The sequence below is a fragment of the Ophidiomyces ophidiicola genome, assembly GCF_022830035.1.
Source record: "Ophidiomyces ophidiicola strain CBS 122913 chromosome Unknown scaffold_52, whole genome shotgun sequence".
In the NCBI taxonomy this organism is placed as follows: Eukaryota; Fungi; Ascomycota; class Eurotiomycetes; order Onygenales; family Onygenaceae; genus Ophidiomyces; species Ophidiomyces ophidiicola.
Genome location: NW_026054692.1, coordinates 39,138 through 63,886, shown reverse-complemented (window position 1 = coordinate 63,886; position 24,749 = coordinate 39,138). Strand labels below are relative to the sequence as shown.

General features: G+C 46.6%; 7 protein-coding genes across 7 annotated transcripts; 4 read left to right on the top strand and 3 right to left on the bottom strand.

Moving 5' to 3' along the window:
- Window positions 1-516: 516 nt before the first annotated feature.
- On the bottom strand, window positions 517-2,247 carry LOZ57_006727 (uncharacterized protein; the record flags this gene model as incomplete). Its single annotated transcript, XM_049255742.1, has 2 exons — window positions 517-2,005; window positions 2,069-2,247. 2 exons carry the CDS (start codon window positions 2,245-2,247, stop codon window positions 517-519), a joined length of 1,668 nt encoding a protein of 555 aa, XP_049105301.1.
- Window positions 2,248-6,106: 3,859 nt separating this feature from the next.
- On the bottom strand, window positions 6,107-7,613 carry LOZ57_006726 (uncharacterized protein; the record flags this gene model as incomplete). The annotated part of the gene is made up of 2 exons (XM_049255741.1): window positions 6,107-7,527; window positions 7,592-7,613. The coding sequence occupies 2 exons, from the start codon at window positions 7,611-7,613 to the stop codon at window positions 6,107-6,109; spliced, it is 1,443 nt and encodes a 480-aa protein (XP_049105300.1).
- Window positions 7,614-11,378: 3,765 nt separating this feature from the next.
- On the top strand, window positions 11,379-13,513 carry LOZ57_006725 (uncharacterized protein; the record flags this gene model as incomplete). Its single annotated transcript, XM_049255740.1, has 2 exons — window positions 11,379-11,455; window positions 11,533-13,513. 2 exons carry the CDS (start codon window positions 11,379-11,381, stop codon window positions 13,511-13,513), a joined length of 2,058 nt encoding a protein of 685 aa, XP_049105299.1.
- Window positions 13,514-14,035: 522 nt separating this feature from the next.
- Window positions 14,036-15,685, bottom strand: REI1 (pre-60S factor rei1; the record flags this gene model as incomplete). Its single annotated transcript, XM_049255739.1, has 3 exons — window positions 14,036-14,053; window positions 14,134-15,514; window positions 15,567-15,685. The coding sequence occupies 3 exons, from the start codon at window positions 15,683-15,685 to the stop codon at window positions 14,036-14,038; spliced, it is 1,518 nt and encodes a 505-aa protein (XP_049105298.1).
- Window positions 15,686-16,238: 553 nt separating this feature from the next.
- LOZ57_006723 (uncharacterized protein) lies at window positions 16,239-20,339 on the top strand (the record flags this gene model as incomplete). The annotated part of the gene is made up of 3 exons (XM_049255738.1): window positions 16,239-16,447; window positions 16,519-20,164; window positions 20,217-20,339. The coding sequence occupies 3 exons, from the start codon at window positions 16,239-16,241 to the stop codon at window positions 20,337-20,339; spliced, it is 3,978 nt and encodes a 1,325-aa protein (XP_049105297.1).
- A 678-nt stretch (window positions 20,340-21,017) lies between these two features.
- Window positions 21,018-22,184, top strand: LOZ57_006722 (uncharacterized protein; the record flags this gene model as incomplete). The annotated part of the gene is made up of 4 exons (XM_049255737.1): window positions 21,018-21,053; window positions 21,142-21,483; window positions 21,539-21,701; window positions 21,784-22,184. 4 exons carry the CDS (start codon window positions 21,018-21,020, stop codon window positions 22,182-22,184), a joined length of 942 nt encoding a protein of 313 aa, XP_049105296.1.
- A 625-nt stretch (window positions 22,185-22,809) lies between these two features.
- LOZ57_006721 (uncharacterized protein) lies at window positions 22,810-24,082 on the top strand (the record flags this gene model as incomplete). The annotated part of the gene is made up of 3 exons (XM_049255736.1): window positions 22,810-23,360; window positions 23,428-23,990; window positions 24,045-24,082. 3 exons carry the CDS (start codon window positions 22,810-22,812, stop codon window positions 24,080-24,082), a joined length of 1,152 nt encoding a protein of 383 aa, XP_049105295.1.
- Between the last annotated feature and the right edge of the window lie 667 nt (window positions 24,083-24,749).

Genomic DNA, 24,749 nt, shown 5'->3' with positions numbered 1-24,749 from the left:
AAGCAGGTATCTTTACGGTGTCACAGTTTTCTTTCTCCTTTTTATTATTGCCATGTCACATAATCTGCTTCACTAGGTGGTGGCAGATGTTCTACAAATGTCCATTGTGAAATCCACTGCACTATCCATGCATGTACTCTGTTTGCACTGGATCATATTCTTTTGGCTCTTCTTCTTCTCTTATTGTCTCTCTCTCTTTCTCTCTTTTTCTTTATTAATATAAACAAGTTACCCCCAGTCTTATTTTTGTTTTCCCTGTCTGCATGGCGTGAATGGTTGAGATATGGAGTAATTTGTGCAGAGGAAAACTGGACCACTGAAACTAATAGATAACCGCAATTATATTAAACAAATATAAGAAACGGGATTTCTACCTCAAATCCCGGATATCTGCGGTTTAATATAGATGTCGCTTAATCTAATACTTTGCAAACAAATACTGTCTTGGGAAATATCAGAAATTCCCAGTTTCAGATATACTCTGTTGTTCGCGCATGCAGAGTAGATTCAAAGTCGCTACTCTGAACAACCTTCTACTTTGTCAGATATCATGTGAAGCCACTCCCCAGCCTGCTCTTCAACGGAGGTATTAGGCGCCTGCTCTGTTGAGCCTTCATTTACAAGACTGTAATCCCTCAAGGGAACATGGAGATCATGATCACCTACATGTGTCATGCCAAGGGAAGTCTTTTCCGTTGTATTGTCCATAAATTCCACATTAGGCGGAGGAGTAGCGGCTGGAAGGCGGGTCAATTGCACTTTTTGCTCCGCCAATCCTCGCTCACGCCCCCAAAAACAAGCACTACGCAGGAGATGGATCATTTCAATAGCTTGTGCTCCTAGAACAGTGTCTTCTTCGATTTTGGCGATTTTGGGAAGCGAGCCTCGTGTCGTGGCTCGGCGATCGTTAGGCTCAGACGGCGGAAGGTCTCGGTCATTCGGGGAAGGATGTGATGGACTCCGTGAACCTAGTGTTGAAGCTGCCAGCCTAGAGGCCAACGCGTCGACCGTCGTAGTGCGATGATCGGCATCCTGATCTTCGACATTCTCTTCAGCTAAAAGTGAGTGGGACTCGGTGAAAATTCTGATATGAGGCAAAACCATAGGGTCGGATGCCTCCCCTGAATGTCCTACCCCTTGCCAATGAGACTCTCTATCGATGCCTACAGGAGGCCAGCGTGAAAGGACCTTCCTTCGGCGAACATTATGTGTAGAAAATCCGGGGTCGCCACCTTCAGTATCCGCTTCTTCCAGCATTGCGGCAGTGAGTACCCAAAAATTGACCTCCTTTGCGGGTTGGATTATTGGCGTGGGGTGGCCTGGTCCAGCCAACAGTGCTGGGAAATCAGTAGGACAATACTTTCCAGAAGTTCTAAGGAACAGCGCCGGCGAAGCGAAGGAGTCATGGAAGTGCTGTGGTTTGTAGAAAAGCTCATTCCTTGCCTGGAGAAGATGGACCAGATCAGTCGGCACGGGCCTTGTAGGCTTTTTCTTTCGGCCACGCTTTTTATGCTCACCATCATCCCTTGCGTCGCCAGTATCAAAGTCTTTCTTATCGGCCGATCCTATGATACAGTAATCATCTAGGCCAACCCAATCGCAAATTGGGTCCTGCGATGCCACCGCGGCTATAGAACGAGGCTCCGTAAGTGCTAACATCAACGCCAATGACCCGCCAATATGTTTTCCAAAAACGCATACTTTGGAGGGACAAAGGTTCTTAAATATCCAGTCAAATCCGGCGAGAGTGTCATGTATGGGCGTGGGAAATTTGAAGAACGACGAATTGTCTCTGCTGGAGATATCCCTGCCGAGGCGATAATTGATAATGACTGTGGTGCAAGGACGCGCGCTGCAAAGGCGCAGAGCTGAATCTACATCAGCCTGAGCATTAACATCAAATATATATGGTGCCCTTTGCTGAGGCGATTTAAATATCGGACCGGGCGGGAGGTACACAAGGACTCGCGAATTGCTTGCGGATGAATCCACGGGCTGTAAAACCCTAGAAATAAAAATGCACTTCAGTTGTGAGAATTAAAATATAGCGAATTAAAGGCTGACTCACCTCAAGGTAACGCTTCCGCTACCTCCCACCGCTACATGCTCGGTTCGTTCGCGGAATCCGCAGGTCGAAAATTTGAGAGCCAATCGCGCTCCAAATTTCCAAGCAGTCACCCCTTGTTTTCGGCGAAAAGGCCGCGAATGGAAAGAAGGAATGTGGAGTAGCGAAATTGAAATACGCATAGCATCATCATGGCGTGTACGTACCTTTGACCAAGGGGTATCCTCAGCGCCTGAGACTTCGAGGCCAAGGTCCTGATGTTTAGAGGTCTTCTAGTTAGGCTTGGGGCGGCACTAACTAGGCTGCTACTTAAGGAAGCCCCCTAGAACTACTCCGTAGTTATATGAAGTGCTAGACGAAGAAGTGAAATATTGACTCAACGAGCATTTATTTTACAGATACAGAGTACTCCAGAAAATATAGCTTCTTGTTTAAGCATATTCTCTAAGCAAATTAAGACCCTATATCAATCCAATGATTCGCATAGCCTATAACTAATTGGGCAGTAGTTATACTCCGTAGAGGAACCTATATGGAGTACAAGATAGTTTTAATGGGCATTTTTGGTCCTGCTTAACCCAAGCCTCATTTAGGTGCAGTCGTCTAGAATACGACCAGTCTCTACAATCTCGTTACGGCGATGGATTTGCCGTAATAAGGCAATTCAATTGCACAGTAAATGTTGATCGGAGCCAATTCTGCTTTGAGAAATTTGTTATAGATACCCAGTCCATATGATTGCTGTCGCTCTGGATATGCACATTTAGGGCGAAATTTTGGTTTTAAGACGCATATCAATAAAGAGCGCCTATCTCTCTAAAGGATATTGAAGTATGACAGCATTAGCATAGGCAGGAAACTATCCATAGCCAGGTTGATCTATACTCCGATAGGATTGTGAACCAAGATCAACTGTGCTGGAAACATTAATACATACAAGTGCTTCTCAAATATTCAATCCGTCATAATACAAACGTAATAGGGTTAAATATAAAGTTGAGAACAGCTGATACTGCACATATGATTCGTTAATAGGAGTATATATCATGGATAGGGAACAAAATAGCGGCCTACGGTCATGTTGGCCGCGGTAGCTCAATGGCATCTTCTAGGTCATTCCTATGCTGCAGCACGTTTCTAGGCAGTCCAAGTCCCATTGGGCCTGATTGGAAGCGCCCCGTAGTCACGATGACAACAGCGTGCATATCGAGTTTAAATTTGCACCGAACTAGTTTCAGTACAACGAAGGCGCTTTGACATGCAGTCCAAGCGTCTTGAAACGGATCAGCCTGCGCCTTGAGAAGCGGATGGAGGATATTAAGGCCGTGCAGGTTGTAAGAAACGTAGGTAAACTAAGGCCTTGACGCTATGCGAGACGGAGACGGAGTGAGTTGATGCCAAGGCGGTAGTTAGTTAACTCACTTAGCTTGCATGTTCATGCATTGTTCGGTTGGGTTCGCGAGGAAAAAATCAAATGCCAGAGAAGCCCTCTCTCTCCCCCGTGCCCGTTCATTGTGAGGCGTTTGCTCCGTTGGGCCAGGAGATGGGCGAGACCGTTCGAAGTAGCTGCGGCGTTACTCCCGTGTGACAAGGCCGTGCCTCGGATGTATGTACGTCCTCCGTACATACATGGCTCAAGCACTGTGCTTGCTTCTGCGTCAGGCCAGTGGGGTGGCCCGTTTGGTCATGAGAATATATCGCTGGTCGCCGTGTCGCGTGGAGCCGAGGGGGAGGGTCTTAAAGGGTTTCCTGCTCTGGCATTGTGCCTGAAGCTATCCTGTAATTTTCGAAGCCTGCTTCGGATATGATTTATCCCAGGCTTAAGAATCCATGTACATAATAAGAACTGTGTATTTCAGTTCTTATCAAGTTGACAATCAAAAATCCCAAGCCCCTGGGCCTCGGCATGGATCACGTGCCAGACACGTTTTCCCCTTTCAACATCGAAGTGCAACGCAGTCGTCCTTCCACATTTACTCTTCTTAGATAGAAATGAGATCTCTGAAACGTATCTTTGACTTCTATGGGACATCATTTGTTAAGTAGAGCTGACAATTGCTGATACAACCTACCTATTTTTACAAGCTTGTGAATATCTGCATATTTAATGTTGATGTTATTTCACAACTTGAGTTGGAATCAAGATTTAAGAGTTCCATAATGACTCTGCATTTCCAAAATTATACCCAATCGGTTACGATTTTACATTTGATGTTGTTATACTAGAGCTGGCTTTTCTATCACATCCATAATTCGGGCCGTCAAATACGTTGCACATTCTGTACTCAATACCCTCAATATCATTATTCAGTTGAAGAATCTGATACTGACTGTTTACGCACCTCTTTTTCTCTATTCAATAATACCCAAACTACAGTCACTTTAAATCCTTTTTGAGCTTATGAATGGGCGATTTCGTCCACATATATCTATGAAGTTCATCAGCTGTAGGCAGCTCATAAGTATTCAGATACCAATCTTTCAAAAAGTAATCACATTGATCTACTACCTTTCAATTCGTTTGCCTTTCATTTAGCTACCATTTGTCATTCTTACCGGAGTACTCCTATCGATCGGGTAGTCATTGGAAGAAGTATGCACCAAGAACCAAACCGGCGTGCCGTTGCTCATCTATGTGGCTTGCCTGACTACGCGATATACGTACGGAGTATTAGTCAATCTAAATGGAAAAGATATACGCAAAAGGGCGCAAGATTGGGTCTCGTGCATCGGGTCGTATGAGTTTGTGAAAGCAGCTAGAATCGTCAGATAATTGGAGGTAAGGGGAGGACATTGGAAAGTACTTGATTAGAAGTCTGCCTTGTATGATAAGCCTACTCCGATAACCTGTTACGTCTTCGATTAGACAGCCCGGTTTCACATCCGAGTTGGCATACAAGAAAAATATCAGGCTGTATGTATGTATGCGCAACATAGCTGACGGCCAAGGTGCGTTGCTTCTATCTCCAGCACACACTCCATTAGTTCCTCCATACATACGGAGTACGCACATCTCTCCATTCTTTTTTTTTTTCTTTTTTTTCTTTTTTTCTTTTTTTTCGGTTTCTTTCATTTTCCTTTTTAAATGTACGCGCATGTATGAACTCAGTGGTCCGTACGCACGGAACATCCGGAGCAGACGGCTAATGCAGGTATTCCTCGTATCAGTTGGACATGAGCTGCCTCGGCACTACATGGGAGCTACGTGTGTATGGGGCTCTGCTGTACAAACCAGCATGGTAAGTCCGCGGTCTTTGCTTTGAATTCCGGTTTTTTTTGTTTTTTTGTTTTCTTTTTCTCTTGTTCGCTTGGTGCCATCCCCGGCTTATCTTGTTATAGGCGGGGATCCAGCCATGTGCAGATAATTTTAGCGTCCCATGTGGGTTTCAATCCGCTGGAAATACGCTTATGTTCTGGATGATAGCCTGTGCCTCTCCCTGTTGGATAGAATAACAAATACGGAGCTACGACTACAACTGCCGCGGAATAAGGCAGAATGGATTTCTCCGTGCTCGTACTCTCGTGGTCACTTGATCCAGAACTTGCACATCCAGCTCAGCCACCTAGCCATGAATGTCATCGCGATGCATCATATCCGTAGTCTTTTTTCTCTTCCCATACTGAATGAATTCAACCAGATCAGCGTTTTTCCTCTGCTAAGAATAAGGAAATTAGAAATTCACAAAGCCAGGGAGGGAATGCAAGCAGTTATGTTATGGGTTACTTAGTGGTCGCTAGTCGATGACATCTAAAGCGAGCTGGGGTCAACTGCTGACTGGATTCTAAGGAGGGGCAAGGTTCATCTACCTGAGATGGATAGGTAGATGGCGACAATATCCGATATCTCGAGTGACACGAGGATACTAAATGTTGCTATCCTGAAGGTCTTATTGGGGAACTAGATAAATCACACGATCACCATGACAAACGCCAAAAATATATAAAGAAATTTGAGCTCCTTCGATGCTCCAGTTCACCGCTAGATACTGAATAATCGAGACTAAAAGAAGAAAAATTTCTTGGGGGTATATGTAAAGTATGTTAGAAAATAGAGCTTCGCTTCTTTGATAAAACACTTCCATAATCTTTGTTGTCATTTAGCTTGAACCCGAAGATACTTCGCTTCTCCTTGAGCTGAGGCTGCGGTGGCCGCAATCCCGAGGTGGGCCCTGGAGGGGTTGAAAGCTGGGTGGGAGGGTACCCTCCGCCTGGCCTCGAGAAGAAGTTTACCCGAGAAGGGGGAGATGAAGAATGAGAGCGATCATTCCGCTGTGACGGCCTCTGTGGCATTGGGGGTGGATTCGGGTAGGTTCGCTGTTTACGCGACTGTGTATCCTCTTTGCCGTACATTTTCTTTAGTCGTTCGGTTTCTTCATCTATTCGTACTTGTCTTTTTCGTTTTTCCCGCTCTTCCGCCTCGAGTAGCTTTTTCGTCCTTTTCTCGGCCTCTTTTTCTTTTTGTCGGCGCTCGCGAGCTTCTGCCTCAGCCTTTTGCCTCAGACGTTTCGCTTCAGCGTCGATTTCCCATTGGCTGCGAGCATCGGTTGGCGGTGGGCGTGGCTCGCGGGGTGGCAGCGTCGTTTGCTTGGACGCAGGCTTGAGAGGGACTTCGGGAGATGGTGTTTTTTTGTTCCGGTTGTCCAGGGGAAGCTTATTAGTTTCTGGCACTTTAGTATTCACGTTTGTCTTCGGCTCCGCAAATGTTCCGGCGGGGGGGTTAGTAATGTTAAAGGAGGTCTTCATGTGGCCAAAATAAATATCTCGAATTACTATTGCTCCTAGTAACAGGACGACTTCGAGGCCTTTGTAATCCTCCATCTCTACTCGGCATAGGTTCGGTTCATAAAGAGTGATCTCTTTAAGGCCTTTGAAGATTGAAATAGTGATATCAGGCTCCTTGCTTCGTTTTCTAGAATCATTAAGATCCACGGTCTTACCCAGCAGGTAGCATGTGAGGTCCTTGGAAAATTTTCCGTCTTTCTGCCAGTTGAATCTGAGTCTCGGTGTGATATCTAGTGCTACTGGGTCATTTTGGGTACGGTCCAGTGTTGAACCTGATGGCCGACGAAATGTCTGCTGTGGCATTTCGAAAACCCAGGATGCTGGAGAGTTCCAGGATTTGGGCTTATAGCGGACTAATACCTGCTGATCTGGATTGTATAACTGGATAATAAACTCAGTGGGAAGAATCGGCTCTGGAGGAGGGGGAATTCCTCCGTTTTGGCGAATTGCTTCCTGTGATAACGAGGGCTGCGTCCATTTAGGAACAAGGAGGGTCTCGGCGTAGAGCACATCAGGGCAAAAGGAATCGTAGAGGGCTACAGCATATTTGTTCTTTGATGTTTGTAGAGCCGGATCAAGGTGGCGTACGGAATACGCGGGCTTTCGCTCCTCACCTCCCTGGCTGAAATAGTAGGTGGATTGGTATCTGGGCCTCTCTGTAGAAGGCTTGACGTAAAAGACTAAAATACGGCAAGCTCTAGTCAGCAACTATACTACATCACCAGTAGAAATGAATTCACTCACCTGGCAAGTTTTCATCGAGCATCTTTGAAGCTCTGAAGGTGTCTCGCGTTGTTGCCTATCCGAGTTTGCGCTCTGGCCGCCAACGAGGAACGAATCTGAGCCCAAAGGGAGCTTCGGAGCGGGTTAAAGGAATGGCGAAACTGGTGTGTTTCACGGGGAGTTTGCCGCGTCAGGGCTTAGATCCTAGGCGTTTCGAAGTTCAGCTCGCATGTACGGATCGTTATCTCGTTATCTCGTCTCAGGCAAAGAGAGCGCTGTTCTATTTTTGTCGAGGGTGACGTACCAAATGACGACCTCAGGAGGCTCGTGAAACTTCGTTAGTTACCCGCAGCCACACTACGTTCCCCATAGTGCAGGTACCGCCACTGCCGATCAGCATTTTGCACCCCGGAGCCTCACCCTCGACAGTTCATTCTTCACGTTCATCACCGTCGAAGGCTGTTGTGAGCACCCATCGTCCTCATATCCATCCATCTGTTAGCTCTCCTTGCCCCAGTCGACGCCTTCAACACCTATATCCGCCTGGCGGCTTGTCACACCGTCCAGGGAGCTGACCGTCTTGATGCCATCTTGCTACCTTCAATACCGTGGACCTCCTATACGGGCTCATCCATGTCCCTAACGAAGAAAGTTCCCCGTTCTGAAGGCTCAAAACGCCGACATTGCCTTGAAGCTCAGATATCCGGCCAGTTCTAGGCCAAGTGCTTCCCGGACTCCAGTCGTCCCCCTTACGAACGAACACTCCAATACGAGAAACTATGTAGCTCAGTTCAATCTTGGATACACTCTGAGGCTCTCATGGCCCCAATACATGATACTTAGCCTGCAAAAAATCCCGGGACTAAGATAGCCGGACTGGTGACGCTCCAGTGAGTTGCTGGGCAGTGTTAGCTGAAATCTACATGGCGGATCATTTACCTCCGTGATAAAGAAACCCGGTATCAAGCCAATCGATGTTTTGGAAACAGCATCCGATGGGGGGTGCCGATCTGAAATGAACTGCGCGATGTTTGTGAATATCCTGTGTCCCTTGAGATAAGCTGCAAATTAATTTCCCACAAACGTTCTCCCAATCTGTGGTAGGAAATCATTATGCATGGTATCTGGGTCACAGGGGGTCCTGGTACTTGTGGTGGGAATTTCCCCTCATCACAGCCTTGAATGTAGCCAGTCAGCGCTTGTCAGCTCTGTCCTGAGCAACTGGCGATCTTTGAGTGCACATGATCCAGTTCATTGGCCCGAGAAGTACCATCGAATAGAACTGTTTTTGCTCATCGGTTTCGCGGTCGCCTGAACATGCTGAAATATACTTTTGGGTGCAGCACAGAAGCCAAAATATGATTGCGTATCCAAAGCGCCAATCTTCACACGTCGGCCTATCCGAGCCTTTTTGGGCCCACACCTTTCCCGGTTCTTGGGATGACGCTTTTGGACCGGCTTTTCTGGTTGGATGCCACACGCGGGAGCTCCTGCGCCTGTGTCTCTTCAAGGACCGTGCTTTCAACTGATATCCCGCTTCTGATGTCAATACTCCGTACATCAAATACCAAGCACCATGGTTCAGCTTAGTTTATTCTAGAAAATTGATATGTTAGTAGCCAAGGGAAAGTGGATATGAATTTTTGAAGAGCGGTAAGAACCGTTTAGGAACTACGGTGATTTCAACTCAAACGGCCGCAACGAGGCCATAGGTTCCAGCCTACAAGCTCGCCATGCGAATACAAAAGTCAATATTCTTGCGATGTCCACACCAGGCTCATTATTTCTCGAGACAAGCGGATATCAGAAACATGGTTTTACATCTGGCAAAGCCCAATTGGATACAGTTCGCAGCCCGCCAAGGTCGCCTAGCCTGTAATCGGCATATTTTGACAGTTTTCGGCTTGCATATTCGCACGAATGATGAGAGCAAATCAAGGAAATGGCTCTAGGAACCCAATTGCGGGGTCTTCGACAGCGACCCGTGAATTGCTTTTGGTACTAGAAAGATCGTGCATGTTGTTTGCTATATCGCCTGCTTACTTTGCGCTCACATGTCGATGGCGACGACTAGCTATTTAGTTAGTTCACGAACCCACTTAAGCCACATCTGTGTTTGACCGTATGTACGGGTATTACATGCTGCAGCTCGGCATACGCACGGAGGCCTACAGACACGAACGACATCTTCGAATCACGGGCATCAACAATCTAGCCACTGCGTTGCGAGCCTGGGAATTATGGCTCTTTTGATTTTTCGGAAGTCTCCCAGGCTGAGATTGTCTATAGGGTCCATACACACATAACTACTTAAGCACCCTTCGCTGAGCATCAAAAGATGTCAAATATGGAATTCCAAGTCTGTCATACAAACCACTCACCTGCCACCCTAAATCAATTCCACGCCTCTAGAGCGGTTTTGCCGAAACTAGCCTGTCGGAAGGAGTCTGCAGCTTCCGATTTGATTCGCGCCTCGGTCAAGGAGCCTGATCAGCAATTCTGGCGCCGGAAGTTCGTGATGCTCACTGCCGCTTTAGACCCGGACACCCAGCATTAACTCCGACAAATCGACGGCGAGGCGCATCCAGGCCTTAGGGCGACATGCAAGGCTCAGCCGACACTGTGCCCGCCCATCCAGACGACGCACCCGCTGCCGCCGCCCGTTGTCGCCTAGCTAGTTAATCACGTGAATAATTAGTTACCTTGGGGTCCCCGATGGATGGTCAGACGTCGCCTGTAATCGTCCCTGCGCCAACCCATGGCATTCCACCCACCTGCAGACCTGCATGGGCTATCCAGGTTCAAGGCACATTGACTTACGTTGGCGCTTGATTGATAGACGGGTATGTTGGCGATTCGGATTTGCCCCTCTTCTTGGAAGCTATGGGCGTCATGCCAATTGGCCTGACTGCGCCCTTCCGCCTTTCTAGTGAGCGGGGAGCCAAAGCATCGTGTTGTGTGATCATTGGGGTGTTTTTTTTAGACCCGGATTTAGTTTTGTCTTGAATTCAGAATCAAGCATTGCTAGATGGAGCCCAACTCTTATCTTACTAACCGTTTGTTTTTTTTGTGGGAGAGTTGCGGTCCGTAGCGGATCTATGCGAACAGTGTCACCTACGTTATGATACCCTGGCTGTACTGTGTATCCTGAGATACATGCGCCGATGAGATAATCCATATGCTGCAGGTGCACCATATTTACCGGGGTTCATGGGGAGTTGGACCCCTAGTGTTTCCTTTCATGCACGTCAATAGATGAATCCGTGTTGTGCCATGCGATTCATGTCCGTGAACGTATCATGTAAGGCTATCAAAGCCTGGAAGCGGGAATTCACTATTCGGCGTCATACTAACTGCGGTGGATATCCGACATGGCGCAATCCCCCCAATCGCTTTACCCGCTTTGTACAGCATCGCCTTTAGGGAACTCAAAACAAAACTAGACGGCTCGGATGTTTTTCGTGGGGGGACGTGCCGGTGTGCCGGCACTGACATTTGCCTTTATGTGATGCCCTGGCATGAGCCAAGGGAGCTGAACGCATTCGGGTACACGTACTTTCCACTGTTCCCTTTCGTTTTTTATTTCTCCCGTGAAGTTTAAAAGGGCCTTCTTTCCTTGACTGGAGGTCATGTCGTAGTTGCCACAGGGCCGTAAGTTGCTACATTACATTTCTCTTCTCACGATATCCTTACCCATTGCGACGTTTTAGAAGAGGTGCTTCTTAGAGCCGCGTGTTTTCCTGGTAAGACTGCCATTTATAGAACCGTACATAATGTTGGAAAGCTGATCATTCCTAGAACAGTCGCTATGGCTCCGCTTAACAAGCAGACCTTGCTCATGGCCAAGGCACGAGCAAGCGCCTCCTTCGACCCCTATAAGCTGACGTGTGTCATTTATAAAAAGTATTGGATCCAGAAACCCCCTGTCCCGATTTTTATCGCCTTCTGATAATGTTGTTTAGTGAGGAGACAGTACAGAGACGCAGAGACGCCTTTCAGCGAGTTGAGAGTGCTACCGGTACAGCAGACCAAACCAAGCTTCCTCGAGCATATGCCGATGTGAGTCGCGAGGGAGTCTATCGTGAGGGAGTAAGACTCGGAACCGCCTCCTTCGTTGACGGAATATTGCATAATCATGACTTCTTCTCCGGAATGGACCAGCATTATACCCTTAGTAACTGCACCCCATACGGCCTCCATTATATGATGTTTATTCCCACAATTGAAGAACAAGGCACCCCGGAACAAATCGCATATTGGCTTCCACTCGCAAAATTAGGGAAGATTAATGGAGCTTATTGCCAGACAGAGTTGGCACGCGGTACCTTTGTGCGGGGCATCGAGACCACTGCGACTTTTGATTTGCTGACTGATGAGTTTGTTGTGAATTCTCCCACCTTTACGTCCGCCAAGTTCTGGCCTGGTGCCATGGCATCTTCTTGTACTCATGTGATATTAATGGCTCGCCTAATAATCAAAGAGACCGACTATGGTGTACATCCGTTCATAGTTCAGCTGCGAGACTTAGAAGACTTCTCCCCTATGCCTGGTGTGGAACTTGGCGATCTAGGCCCGAAGATGGGTTATAATGGCACTACTAACGGCTATGCTATATTTCGCAATGCTCGAATCCCGAGAAGTGGTTTATTGATGCGACATGCTAGTGTGGAACGAGATGGCACATACAATAAACCAAAACATGACAAATTTGCTTATCTTACAATGCTTTACGCGCGTGCCACAATTGCACATGGCTCTGCATTCAAACTTGCTCAGGCAGTCACTATTGCAACCCGCTTTTCGGTGGTGCGTGAACAGGGACTTGGTCCAAACGGTGAAGGAACTGAGGATGGCTCAGAAACAGCGATCATTCACTACCGGTCACAGAATTTCCGCCTCTTTACCTTGCTTGCAAGAGCGTATGCAATCCTTTTCACCTCTCCAACCCTAGATGGGTTATACATGAGCCTCAAGAACGTTGCAGAACAAAACGACTTTGCTTCCTTAGGGTACTATCATATGCTCCTTGCAGGACTTAAGGCGTGGAATACCCAAATCGCTGCAGACGGAGCAGAAGATGCAAGAAAATGCTGTGGAGGTCATGGCTATGTTTTGACTAGTGGTCTCCCTACAATTGTGGCAGAAGCAACAGCTCCGGCTACTTTTGAGGGCGAAAACTATGTTATGTACCAACAAGTCGGCCGCTATTTGCTCAAATGCTTCAAATTGCTCAAGGCTGGAAAACAGATCGACAGCCGTATGAGCCATCTCCATGAGGCCTTCAAGCTCTATGGAGCAAGGTCGGAAATACACCGTTGCAATGCAAGTGGGAAGGAGTTCCTTAACCCCAGCGTTCAGCATTCGATCTTCAAACATCGCGCATTTCGACTCTTATTCAAATGTGATACCAGTCTCGAGGCTGCTGAACGTCACGGTGGGCTCACGGCTGCCCAAGCGTGGAACCAAAATATGATGGGCATAATTGCTGCAGCGCGGGCGTATATGGAACTCCTTATTCTTCAAGAATTTATTCAAGCAGTCTCCCAAATCAGCGACCCCGCCGTCAACATCGCACTCTCTAGACTCTGCTCGATTTTTGCTCTAACAACAATCATCCATCCACAATCCTACGATGCCATCTCTTTTATAGAAAATGGCTATCTCACTCAGGCCCAGCTTTCAGATATAACTGTCTGTACAAACGAGTTACTAGATGATCTGATTCCCGATGCGATTGCGTTAACGGATGCATGGGACTTTACAGACGCTAGTCTGTGCTCAGCAATCGGGCAATATGATGGGAATGCCTACGAAACTCTGATGTCGTGGACACGCCAAATCCCAATGAACAAGGATCTGAATGAAAGAGGCAGCGTTTGTATGGAAGCCTGGGAACGATGGACTAAGCCTGCCTTAAATCCAGAACTCAGAGCGCATTTGTAGGAAGGTCATCTGAATGGGTGGCTCCTGTTTTCTCGAAATTCCGCATTGCTATATAATCTCTCCTGATGTATCTACGAAATGTTTACGAATGCTTGATACATGCTCACATTCCCTAAGCCTTGCAATTAATTTCTTTATAATTTGGATAATTTATTTTATTTTGTACCTTATGACGCTATAAACCTACACCGCTTTCAGTATTCTTGTACTGCAACATAGAAGATGGTTTGGGAGAACCACATGTTTCTCCACGGCCATTTGTTAAGAAAGGTCATAAAGACATGTTTAAAGATATGTTTGTGCAGAATATTTACTTATGAGAATAAAATCGGATTCAATGTTAGGCCTTCTAGCTCTAAAGGTCAAAGGGAAAGGTGATATTTCGTGGTTAGGAGATAACGGAGTCATGCTTAACGCCTACTTGATGCGAAAATGGGAGAATATATCGTTGAAAATCAACGAGATACCAGTACAGAGACCTGAGCCTTGTTTAGTCAGGGGAAGACTCAAGCTGTGTCGTGTTCACTGCAGAAGAGGGTCCTAAAATTGAACTGTCAGTTATCCGCGCGTAGAATCCAATATGACGAGAGTAACAAGAGGATAGGAAATCCTAAACTTACTCTAAAGTGTTTTTGGTGATTACTTCTTTTCGAAATAGACCACTGAAAGTCACGCATGGATCTCTTTTCTCGCTTGCGATCCCTGACTTCTGCGGCCCGAACCTCTCGTTTCTGACTCGCAGTTGCACCAAGCATACCAATACCGCCGTTCGCTCTAGAGACTAGTGCTCTATTGCTATTGTGGGAATTGGTAGATTCTTCTTCCTCATTATCAGCGGGTCCTGCTTCTATGGCTTTCTGGCGTGTTTGTTCTGCCGGAGGTGGGTGGTGTTGAAGATTCTGTTTGTAGTATTTGGCGAGCGAACGATGACCGGCCGTACGTCCAGACGGTAAATGTAGCTCAAAATCAGAATAGAAAACAGCTCGAGAATGCTCGTGTGCATGGGAGTGGAAGCCATCTACAGAACGATGAGAGCGGGGCTCGTTCGAGTGATGTTTATGTTTCGAAAGTTTGGAGTATAGATGTGAATGATCGTCGATAGGCATTGCACCAAGTTCCGCTGAGTCAACTGAAGAGACAGAAGTGTCTGTTTCCCAGCCGTCATCTTCTCCGGTAGCACCATTAGGAAGGCCGGCTCTTCTCTCCAAAGGCTCATCTTCATCATCCGAATATGTACCGGTAAAGTCATAAAATTGACCAATTTCTATCATCTCTTCTTCGGACTCAAAGGCAATCATACAATGACCCTTGTCTCTCATATGCGTTTGAATTCCGGGCACTGTGGATTTTAACTTATGACAGTACAAGCACTCATTATTTTGGATAACTTTTGCTTGGAGGTATTTAATCAGACCAGTTAAATCCACCAAGTAATCTTGCTCTGGTATGAACATCCCATGTGATTTGTGCATGTGCGATATACTTTCGTGGATATCGGAGGAATCGCAATTGCAGAAAAGACATCGAGATATTGCCATTTCATTTGCAATAGAAGGGTGACGACGATCGTTGACCTGCGATTGACTGGGTCTGTGAGTCCTTCCTAGTACAGGGTCTTCCACATCTAAGGAAGTGTCTTTCATGCCTTCGATGATGGTTGAAAATTCCTCTTCAACGATAGTCTCGGGAGAAATCACATTAGTGGGAGCGTTTATTGGCTCCCCCATAGAAAAGGTTCCGCTAACCACGGACGCCGAGTCATCTAACAATGTCCCGTTTTTCTTGGAGATAGCCTCCTTGAGTCGGTGCTTTTGGCTACCCATATGATTTATAAAAGCATTTTCGCTGAAATATGTCTTCTGGCAGGCTGCGCAAGTTCGTTCAAAAGTGGCTCTAGCAGCCGCTGCAGAGTTAGATGCCTGAACAGTAAGGACCTTATCTGCAAACGTTTCTGAAGACAACGGTGGGAGGGACGCCACCCGGCGCTTGAGATTATATCGGCTTCAGGCAGGCGTCAGACGGAGAAAAGAGAAGACGAGGTATAGAGTCTTACTGCCAGTCACCACGCATATGGGCTCTCTGGGCATCACTCCCTCGAAACGCTACCTGACAGGTGTTACATGTGAATGGGTGGGTGCTTGGAGCGCCGACGCTATCCTGAGGAGGTGGCATATTGAGAAAGGCTAGGGAAGATGGAAATAGTGATGATAAGCAGGGCAACAGCAATAGAAGCCAACTCGTGATAAAAAAAAATGAGTCGAAGTGGAAGGCAACGAAAGTCGTCCTCGCGTCTCTTGAGGTTTATCAGTTTATCGGCTTGAATTTGCGGCGAAAAAATGACGTTTTGGTGGCCGAGCGGAGCCCTATCCTAACTTGGACTAACTGGCTAGCCGTCAGATTATATAATCAACCACCAAACGATGTCTCTGCTTGGTTGATGTGCACTGGCTTTATACTTAATGTGTTTGATTACTATTTCTAATGCTTCCCTATTATAAGAGAGCTAATCGTTCATAATCTAGATTGGTTACGGAGTACCTTCTGCGAGTGCAAAAATTGGCTGCTGGTTGGGAATTACGTTATTCGGAATATTATAACGCCGACCCGCGGCCTGATCAGGGTGCCCAGTCGGCGAGGAACGCCAACCTATAATGAATAGCTGACAGCAGTCGCTCGCAATGGTAGTTCATCCAGGGCCTTTGGCCTTGCATTACGTTGATTCAGTATGATTGGACTACAGAGTGACACTGGGCACCTGGCTCGCTATGGGCCTAGCGAAGCCCGAGACGATACAAGTGCTGGCTACTTCTCAAAGCTCCCTCGTGATGCACCAGACGTTATAATTAAGAGCACCGTTGCGGTTAAGGACCCTGCTCGAATTTTCTTGCGGCACAGAGAGGAACGCCAGCGTAATTTCTATCTGCTTGTGAGAAAGTATGACATGGTTCCAGTTCGGATATTTGCGGAGTTAAGCTGTTTCTGAGGCTGATGCATCTTTTGTCTAGGTATAAACGCCAGCTTCTTTACGGATGCCAAACGCCTGACTGTAATACACCAACTTGTTGCAGCTATAGGAAAAGAACCTCAACAGCTCCGTTCCGAAATTATACCGATCTAACTGCGCGAACGCTCGCTTGTTATCTGTCTAGTCAAAGCAACCCAGAAAATGGTCTTTGCCCCAACCTTGTAGAAGCCGACTCGGAATGCTTCACGCACAAGAATGCGCGCCTGACAACTGGCCCCCATTTCGTTTCAAAGTCGATAGTTTCTCCTGGAAATGATCATCACAGAAACTCTTCGAGCCTACCCACGAGATGTTCTACGGTCGAGAACCATGAGAATTCGTCTTCGCCTCTGATAGAACCTACTCATTCAAAGGGCTATTTAGATCAGCCTTATGGAAAAATCCCGCGTCCAAAAGGCCGAAAAGACCCAAGGTCAATTTCTCAGAATCTGTTCGATACCCTGCCTGTTCGAATGATGGAGTGCCTACCTATGAAAAAAGCTGCACGCACATGTGAGAGAGGATCGCCAGAATGGAAAGAACAAAATGTACCACATAAATCACGCCATGACCGATCCTGTGAGTTGAATATACGAAGGGGGAATAAACCGCCAAAATCAAATGAGCCTTGCTCGACAATCTACTCGTGTAGCAGAATAGGGATGGACACATCAACTTCAACTCCGATTTCCGCAGTAATTTCCCCACTTAGGTCGGCGAAAGGTGGTCACGGCAAACCCTTCTTGGGAACTAATTCTGATGATAATCCAACAATTGACCAGAAACCTACCTTTACTGTGGCTTCAAAGATCTCGCAAATGGTGTCTCCCTTAAGTATTTCTTCACCTCTGCCAACTCAACCCGAATACGAAGATGTGGTCCTGGAACGGGATATTAAGAAGCAGCCCAAAAACAAAGAAAATCCTTTGAAACTTGCGTTTCCTGCTCAGCTTGATAATAAACTGACCTACCAATTTTATGACACTGACGATGTTCTTTTACCACGAAATCCTACTTGTTTATCAATCGCTCCTAACAATACTGAAAAGGTACTGAACAACTCCTCACCTGGCCATGGGTTAGAATCGCAGGTTGAGAGTCTTTCCACTCTCTCTAATGATATAATTGACTGTTTGGAAGAAATGATGTTTGATACTGGAGAAGATGAGCAAGATTGGAAAGATGAAATGTATTTGATGGAAACAAGAGGCTATGCGGAGCCTTGGAAATGGCAATTCGCCACTCCCATTCAACGTCAGATATTTCCTTTTATTACACAGAGCTTGTTTTTTGTTCTTAGCAGTCCAAGTCAACTTCTTCATTCGTTTAACCCGTTTCGAAAACCTAGACTTGGAGATAGCAACATTTCGGCTTCTTACATCGATACACAGGGCATGGACGTCCTCTTTCGAAAACTTCATCGCCTTTGTCCTTGGGAGGTAACATTAACGAGCCTTTGGGTGTGTTTAGAAAAGCTATTTGTTCCTTCCAAAGAATTTTCCAGTTCCTCAAAAGATCAGAGGCGCTTTGTCTGGCATTCTTCAACTTTTAGCCAGTCGAAGCATACCAGCAATGCCACGCATTCCCAAAATCACATTCCTGACTCTGATGCTATATTCATTACCGGTGTTACTTTGTTTGCATTAACTAGCTCCATTCCTGCATTAGAGCCTCATGTATGGCAAGAATTTCGTCAGGCGCGCTCGGCGGGTATTATTTTACCAGACCGCGAGATTCGAAAGCATTCTGATGCAACCAAAAGTTTACTAACCGAAGCTACAGATAAATTTGGGCACGATCTAGCGCTTCGGTTAATGTGTCGTCTGGCGCGAGTTATCTCTGCTCGCCATGCAATCTACGAAATTTCGAAACTCAGGTCGTCTTGTATTCAAAATGCAAACAAACCGGAGCAGCTCAGTCCATTAGATCTGATTATAACATACATGACTCCTTGCATATCTTCGTCCTATGAGCCATTGTTATCGACTGGACCTTGCAATGATGATCGTCAAATTACTATTCCAATGCTAGCGGTTGAATGGCTTAAAACCGTACTTTCAAAAGAATGGGATGGTGAACCGGAGTTAACGAAGTCCAGCGCTGCTGGAAGTGCGTTGCAGCTCTTGTCATTCATGTACGAGAACAAAACCAGGCTATGCTTGGTGCCAGAAGATTTTCATGTTTTATTTCTTTTTGATCGAATGGACCCCCTGGAAATGCCAAGTCAATGGCTGGGATTCACACCTAATAACCGCACGATCCATATACTATCATGTTCGTTCATGTTTCATCCATCATCATTGGTGACATATTTTCGCTCGCTAAATCTGTCCACGATGTCAAAATCATTTGGGTCTGCGGCAGCCACTTCACAACACATCCATAGAACAGTTATAAGTGGTCGTGCAATGAATGATGCAGCTTTTGATTTAGGCGGGAGAATGAGAGCATCAATTTCAAAATTTCTGGTTCTTGTCATTCGGCGGGACAATCTATTAGTTGACGCTTTTGATCAACTCTGGAGACGAGAAAAGCAGGAAATCATGCGACCGCTTCGGGTTCAAATGGGACTTGATTATGGCGAAGAGGGGGTTGATCACGGCGGCGTCCAGCAAGAGTTTTTTCGCTTAGCTTTGGCCGAAGTGTTGGATCCTAAATATGGAATGTTTTCCTTCAATAGCGAAAACAATACCTCCTGGTTTCGGGTTTGCTCCTTCGAGATGCTTTACAAGTTTGAATTGGTCGGAATCCTAGTATCTCTTGCTATTTATAATGGCCTTACTCTGCCACTGAACTTCCCGATTGCCCTCTACATGAAGTTACTTGACCAGAAGGTGACTGCACTCGATCACATCCGAAATGGTTGGGAGAGCCTTGCACGAGGACTTGATCAAATGCTTCTCTGGAACGATGGCGATGTCGGTGAGATTTTCATGCGGACTTATGAGTTTAGTTACGATCTGTATGGAAAGGTCGTTTCTGTTGACATGACGAAGGTGGGACGAAATGATCCATGGCCTCCTACAGAACGAAACGTGACATGGGATATGATGGAGCCCAAATCATATGCTAACCCACCAGATATTACCCATGGAGAAGCTTCTGGCTCATCAGATGTCGAGATGCTGGCGCTAGACATACGAGGTGATCTTCGTTCGGCTAATCGCCGCGAAGGCCACATATCAGGCATACTTAAAGGCTCTTCATCCAAACCACGAGAACGATGCGCGCCCTCACCTCAACCAGAAGATGCGCCTTTAGTGACAAATTTCAACAGACAGCAATTCGTCACAGACTATATATTTTGGCTTACGGATAAGTCCGTTCGTCCCCAATACGAAGCTTTCGCGCGTGGCTTTTACACGTGCCTTGACCGGACGGCTCTTTCAGTCTTTAGCCCCGAAGCTCTGAAGCGAGTTATTGAAGGGTTTCAAGAAATTAACATAGATGAGCTTCAGGAACATGTTGTATATGAGGGGTTCGATCCGAACCAGAAATTCATTAAAGATTTTTGGGAAATCGTCCAGGGGTACTCCCAGAAGAAAAAAAGCCTGTTGCTGGAGTTTGTAACTGCCAGTGATCGGGTGCCAGTCAGCGGGATATCTAGTATTACGTTCATCATTACTAGAAATGGCGATAACGACGCAGTATGTATTCAGTTTGACCCCTTAACTTTGTATCCAGCTAATTGTCAAATAGTATTTACCAACAAGCTCTACATGCTTCGGCAAACTTTACCTACAGGAGTATTCCAGTCGTGCAGTTTTGGAAGAAAGATTAGAGAAGGCTCTGGAGAATACCAAGGGGTTTGGCAGTGCTTAACAGCACTTTGGCATTTGAACAGCATTTTGGCGCACGGGACTGTATTCTTACAGCATGGTGAAATCGGAGCATTGGTACCAAGGCATTTAAGTGGTGATAGAATTTGGTTACAGCAACAGTTGCGCAGGAATTGTCTATACGGAGAGCAATCTAATTACGGAGTACAGAGTAGTTATAAAGTTAGTTAGTTAATCTAATCAGATCATGGCTTCTAGGTGGTGCAAGATAGCACGGGCTTACATTAATCCGAAATAAGAGCCAATGAACGGGCCAGAACTGCTCACTGTAACATGTGACCGGAATGGAATCCAAAACTCTAAAAGCATCTTGTCAGCATTCACGACACAGGAGCCAATGAGGGGACGTGTACTCAGTATGAGTACCTTTTTATGACTCAAAAGGGGGACTTTCTCACTCTCCTGTCAACTAGCCTTCTGCGTTTGGAGCTCAAATTCTAAAGACCCTAGTGCTTAAACTGACTTCATTAATTTCTTTTCTTCTCGTACTCTTTGAGTGATATCCGGGCTAATCTATTCTGACCCCGCAGCCCCTCTTTGGTATCCTAGACAGCTCTTGGTTCCGGTCCTCGTTTGACCGCAGCATATTGGGGTATATATACGATAAGTTGGTTATTTTAGCTCTCGGATCTTTTGTGGTACAACGGCCTTTAAGTCCAATATGTCGCCCGTCATCCATTGTGTCCGCCATGCACAGGTAGAACTCTCTTTCTTAAACGTTGCGGCATTTCTATGTCACCAATGTGGCTTGATAACGACGGGATCTAATCTGCCATTACATTTAGGGGTTTCATAACCTGAACCATGCTAATCATATCCTTCCGGACCCTCTACTTACTCCTCATGGCGAGACTCAATGCCGAAATCTCCTTATCAATTTTCCATTCCACTCAGATGTCGAGTTAATAGTTGCATCGCCGCTCCGAAGGACAATATATACGGCCTTGTTAGCATTTGAAGTACCATTGAGAGAAAAGGGCCTAAAAGTGATTGCCTTACCTGAAATTCAAGAGACCAGTGATGTACCGTGCGATATCGGCAGTGATCTCGAGGCTCTAGAAAGGGAAGTTAGGGAAAACGACTTGCCCGTGGACTTATCTTTGGTAACAGAGGGTTGGAATAATAAGGTGAACGCCTTGCTGCTGGAATTTCGTAAGTAAAAACTGACAGATTTTCCTGCAGAAAAATGCAAGATGGGCTCCGGACGCCAAAGCAATTTCAGCTCGTGCCCGAGAAGCACGCCGATGGCTGAAGTCGAGGCCTGAAAAGGAAATCATTATGGTCTCCCACGGTGGTTTCTTGCATTACTTTACCGAAGACTGGCAAGACAGCACACTTTATACCGGTACGTTTATTTCTTTACTCTACCCAGTTTCAGATAAGTGAACATTACATTCCTTTACCTGCTCTCCATCTTGCTATTTAAGAGATCCTTGACCAACTCGTTTTATCCTCTTTGTTCGTTTTCACGTACGAAGTCACGAAGAAAAAACCTAGCCCCAATAACTATACTAATCTCCGTCCGTCCCCCGTCTGGCCAGGCACCGGCTGGGCGAACACTGAATTCCGAACCTACGAATTCTCCGAAGCAATCCACGATGATGACCTCTATGGACACAAAGTCGGCGGCGATAACGCATCTATTATAGAAACAATTGATTCAAGACAACGGCGAGGCAAGCAAGACCCTCCCAACGCTCGCGAACAACAGAAGCAATTTTTTGTCCAAGCCATGACAGCCTGGGAAAATCAAATTCTCCAAAATGCCGCAAATGAGAAGAGTGAGGAGATTCAACAAAAGCAGGCAGTCGAGGTGGATGCGAATTGAGATTAGCGGCGCTCTTCTCCGTACTCCATGCATTTTTTTTCTAAGACTTTAACTTTGCGATAAATCACTACATACACATATAGACATCATATAGAACAACCAGGATAACAGCCCCTCCAAGTACCTCTCTCAATCCTATATTGCATTTCATCTAGTGTACTCTGTACTCTAAAAGTGCTTTACACAGCGTAAACATCGCCCAACCGGTCCCATGACGTCGTTTGATGTTCGGCTTGACGCCCAGCCAATCGCGTCTCGGCAAATTGCAAGCCTGCGACAAACACAGAAAGTGGCTCAACAGACGGCGACGGAAGTTCGCATTGGGTGCCGGCAGCACAAGAATATTTTTTACGCAAGTACATCCGCGAAGACGGTTTTGTGTATTCCGTACTATCGTAAACATCACTTGCGGGCTGGTAAACACGAAATGCCGGACTGGCGGCGAAAAGTTTATCGTCGGATCTTATCTGGACGAACCGAGCGGCTAATCGCGGCGATGGGAACGATGGGGAGAAGCGACGAAAGCCAAAAGCCGTCCCTCTCGTCCCCAGAGAAAACATACCGCCCGCAGAGGAGGACAGGCTGTTGTGAGCTGTAGGCAATTGTGAACCTAGAACCAAAGAAAATGGCCGCCTCTCGTCGTCTGCTCGGCTCGCTGTGTTCCCGCCGCGCCTATTCGTCCCAGGCTCCACGCGCGCGACTCAATCTCCCCGTCGACTATAAAGCAACGCCCCTTCTTCACCACTCGCCCTCAACCCTGCCGACTAACTCAGAGCTACCCCAGAATGCTCCCACGAAGCGAGTGAACCTCTACCAGTCCATCAACTCTGCTCTCCGCACGGCGCTCGCGGCCGACGAAAGGGTGCTCTTGTTTGGCGAGGATGTCGCGTTTGGCGGTGTGTTTCGATGCTCGGTGGACTTGCAGACGGAGTTTGGGTCAGACCGGGTCTTTAATAGTCCTCTCACCGAGCAAGGTATTATAGGCTTTGGTATTGGTGCTGCCGCAGAGGGCTTCAAGCCCGTGGCTGAGATCCAGTTTGCCGACTATGTGTTCCCGGCGTTCGATCAATTAGTAAACGAAGCCGCCAAATTCCGCTATAGAGAGGGTGCTACAGGAGGAAATATTGGAGGTCTGGTTGTTCGAATGCCCTGTGGAGGAGTTGGACATGGTGCCCTGTAAGCAAGAGCTGCAGTAACGGGCGATTGCCCTGTGGGTGCAATACTAACCAGTCACCAACACTAGGTATCACTCCCAGTCTCCAGAATCATTATTCACACACATCCCTGGATTGAGAGTTGTTATCCCCAGATCCCCCACTCAAGCAAAGGGTCTTTTATTAAACGCAATCCTCAACTGCAACGATCCCGTCGTTTTCATGGAACCCAAGATTCTCTACCGAGCAGCCGTTGAACATGTGCCGACTGAGTCTTACTATCTGCCATTAGATAAAGCAGATATCGTCAAACCCGGCAGTGACCTCACCATCATTTCCTATGGACAGCCATTATATCTCTGCTCCGATGCTATTGCTAAGGCGGAGAAGGATTTTGGCGCGAGTATTGAACTGATTGACTTGCGGGCAATTTACCCGTGGGATCGTGAGACCGTACTTGAAAGCGTTCGTAAGACTGGCCGTGCCATTATTGTCCACGAAAGCATGACAAATGCTGGTGTGGGCGCCGAGGTCGCTGCCGCAATTCAGGAGGGAGCATTCTTAAGCTTAGAAGCCCCTGTGAAGAGAGTGGCTGGCTGGAGCACACACTGTGGTCTAGTGTATGAGAAGTTCAACCTGCCGGATGTTGCCAGTATGTCATGCCCTTGCAAAGCTTCATTGTTATCTATAACTAATGATCTCACAGGAATATATGATGCTATTAAACAAACGCTTCATTATTAAATGATGTTTATAGATTTAAGCGAGTATTGTAAATGGAATTGGGAGGGGGCTTTCTTGAGCAAGCCGTTTTGCTGTAACAGTTGTACACCCTCATTGCTTAGGCTGGTGCCAGTATTGACTTCTGTTCGGGCGAACAGAGTGCTGGCGATGTTTTGTATTAGCTGAAAAGAAGATACCAAGATTCGCATGCGAGATCACTCGGATAGATAGAGCAACTGATCTGGATAGAGACAGATGTTGCTGTTTCTGTCATAGACTGCAATTCTTCAGACAAAATTTATATAGTGAAGCTTCCATATACTACGATGGTTACCCTCTAATAGTAGATAATACCCCTTACTTCACAGCGGAACGCCAAGCCGGGTCAGGGGCGGAGCGGAGTGGGAGATGCCGTTCAGGGCAACAAAGTGATTGTCTCTGGACAAATTAGATATAAAAGCACAATTAGCAAACAAACTGGTTAGGTATTGCATTGTAGTGTTTGTAAAAGCTGTATAAATATTTAGCAGGTGGGGGTTGTCTGCCTTGAGCTGTAGGCAGCGACCCCCAACTTCTTCTTCACTATAACCTTACCTGGAAGAAAACATAGTGGAATTAACCTGACTTTTGCTAGTCAGCCAGCCGTTTCCATAGTGAAGTGAGTAAACCAAGTCATGTTGTTGGAACT